The 2,240-nt window shown below is 36.2% G+C and overlaps 1 protein-coding gene across 1 annotated transcript; it reads left to right on the top strand.

Moving 5' to 3' along the window:
• The first annotated feature begins 596 nt into the window (after positions 1-596).
• On the top strand, positions 597-1,547 carry LOC103729615 (olfactory receptor 5D18-like). The gene has a single exon (XM_008827691.1). The coding sequence runs from the start codon at positions 597-599 to the stop codon at positions 1,545-1,547; it is 951 nt and encodes a 316-aa protein (XP_008825913.1).
• The last annotated feature ends 693 nt before the right edge of the window (positions 1,548-2,240 follow it).

The raw sequence follows: 2,240 nt of genomic DNA on the forward strand, positions 1-2,240 counted from the left end.
TTTCTAATTACTCATGAATAATTGAATATTTCTTTCTCTTGGCTGTAATTAACATTAAAAACGCTGTCCAAAATCAACAAGAGGTAAGTTATGAGAAAATTTTAAGAAAATTTTGAAATATTTCCCCAATGGCTCCGTTATTGGCATTTGGAGACATATGTTCGGAGTTTTGTCATCCAGAGTGTGTCTCAGACATCAATGTATGATGCAACTCATGTGCTTGGCTTGCTTTAAATGGCTCTTTTCATAAAATATAATTAAATTTCATCATGAAGTACTCTAATTAATATCTGCATGCATACATAATTTATGTGTTTATAAATCCATACAAGATCAGATTTATGAGTACTGCACCTCGATTACAGATGAGAACACTGCAATAGTGGAAAAAAAAACAGTTGACCAAATCACTAACTATCGAGTGGCCAGTTAAGATTCTAAACTGGGACAGAGCACTTACTGCAGCAAGGGGATCACGTTCATCTTTATGCTTCATATTGAGTCTCACCTGAGTTTCTAATATCCACCGTGTTGGATCAGGTCCTGCTCAGATACATTACCATTATTCCCCCTCCTCTTTTCTTAGCTGAAGCATCATGGTATATGACATCTTAAACCAGAGTTCCGTGACCACTTTCATCTTGGTGGGCTTCTCAGAGTATCCACAACTCCAAGTACCCCTCTTCCTACTGTTCTTGACCATATACATCGTCACTTTGATGGGGAACCTGGGCATAATTCTGATAATAAGGATCAATCCCAAACTTCACACACCCATGTACTTTTTCCTCAGTCACCTTTCAGTTTTGGATCTCTGTTATTCTAGTGTGTTTACACCCAAACTATTACAGATCTTAGTTATGGACGACAGAACTATTTCCTTCAAAGGATGCATGACACAGTTTTTCTTTATTTGTACATTTGTGATTACTGAAATGTTTATGTTAGCAGTGATGGCCTATGATAGGTTTGTGGCTGTCTGTAACCCCCTACTCTACACTGTTTCCATGTCTCCTAAGTTCTGTGCTCTCCTAGTAGCCGGAACTTATATGTGGGGTGGACTGTGTGCTGTGATACTCATATACACACTCTTGCAACTGTCTTATTGTGACTATGGCATCATCAATCACTTTGGCTGTGAATATTCTGCTGTCATTTCTGTGTCCTGCTCTGACTCCTCCCTCAGCCAGATGGCATGCTTCATCATTTCTATACTCAGTGAATCTTCCAGTGTACTGATCACCTTAGCCTCCTATGTCTTTATAGTTGTCACCATTGTCAAGATGCCTTCCAAAGGTGGACTCCGAAAAGCCTTTGCGACTTGTACCTCCCACCTGACTGCCATCACCATCTTTCATGGGATCATTCTCCTTCTCTACTGTGTTCCCAACTCCAACAGCTCACAGCTTTTTGTCAAAGTAGCCACTGCTCTGTATACAGTCATGATTCCTATGTTGAACCCCCTCATCTATAGCCTTAGGAACAAGGATGTGAAGGACACAGTCAGGAGGCTTATCAGTTCCAAATTACATTCTCATTTGACATAATTTCAATATATGCATATTCATGTTTGTGTACTTTTATGTTTCTTCTGTGACAAATTTTTTCTATATTTATAATTTTATATGTTTATATATCTTCTAAGTCTACCTACTATTTTCTTAAATACTATTGATATTTTAGATTTGTTAATGTATGGTTGAAATTTAGAAATCATATATTAACTATTACATAATTTTCTAAGTACAAAATGATTTGTATATTCTCTATAGCTTATAATTTTGAATGAGTGCAGTATAGCACAACTTTTATTTTCATCTTGGTGTATTTCACGTTGAATGGAAATTTTGTTTTTGCAATATGAAAAGATTGTCTCATTTTAAGAAAACAGATATTGAAAATACTAGGTGCTATCTACCTGCCTCTTTAAAGTTTCAAATATCAATATATTATGTCCCTGTTTAATAAATATGGTTACTGATATCAAGAAATAATTCTCTTTGCTTGCATTAATCCACCCATCTATTATATAGTGACACAGAACCATATTACTAAATTGTACCTTAGATCATGCACTTTTTAAATAAGCTGTACTTTCCCAGTCTGTTCTTCGTGTGTTCATTTGATTGACTGTCCCTTATATGTTCCAAGTATTTAGACACTGCTGCTGTGAAAACCTGACCATGTAGGTTGTAGCAGAAATGTAGAAGTCTTTGGAATCTTGGACTAGAAAAGTGGTT

This window comes from Nannospalax galili, unplaced genomic scaffold, assembly GCF_000622305.1.
Source record: "Nannospalax galili isolate Female #2095 unplaced genomic scaffold, S.galili_v1.0 scaffold593, whole genome shotgun sequence".
In the NCBI taxonomy this organism is placed as follows: Eukaryota; Metazoa; Chordata; class Mammalia; order Rodentia; family Spalacidae; genus Nannospalax; species Nannospalax galili.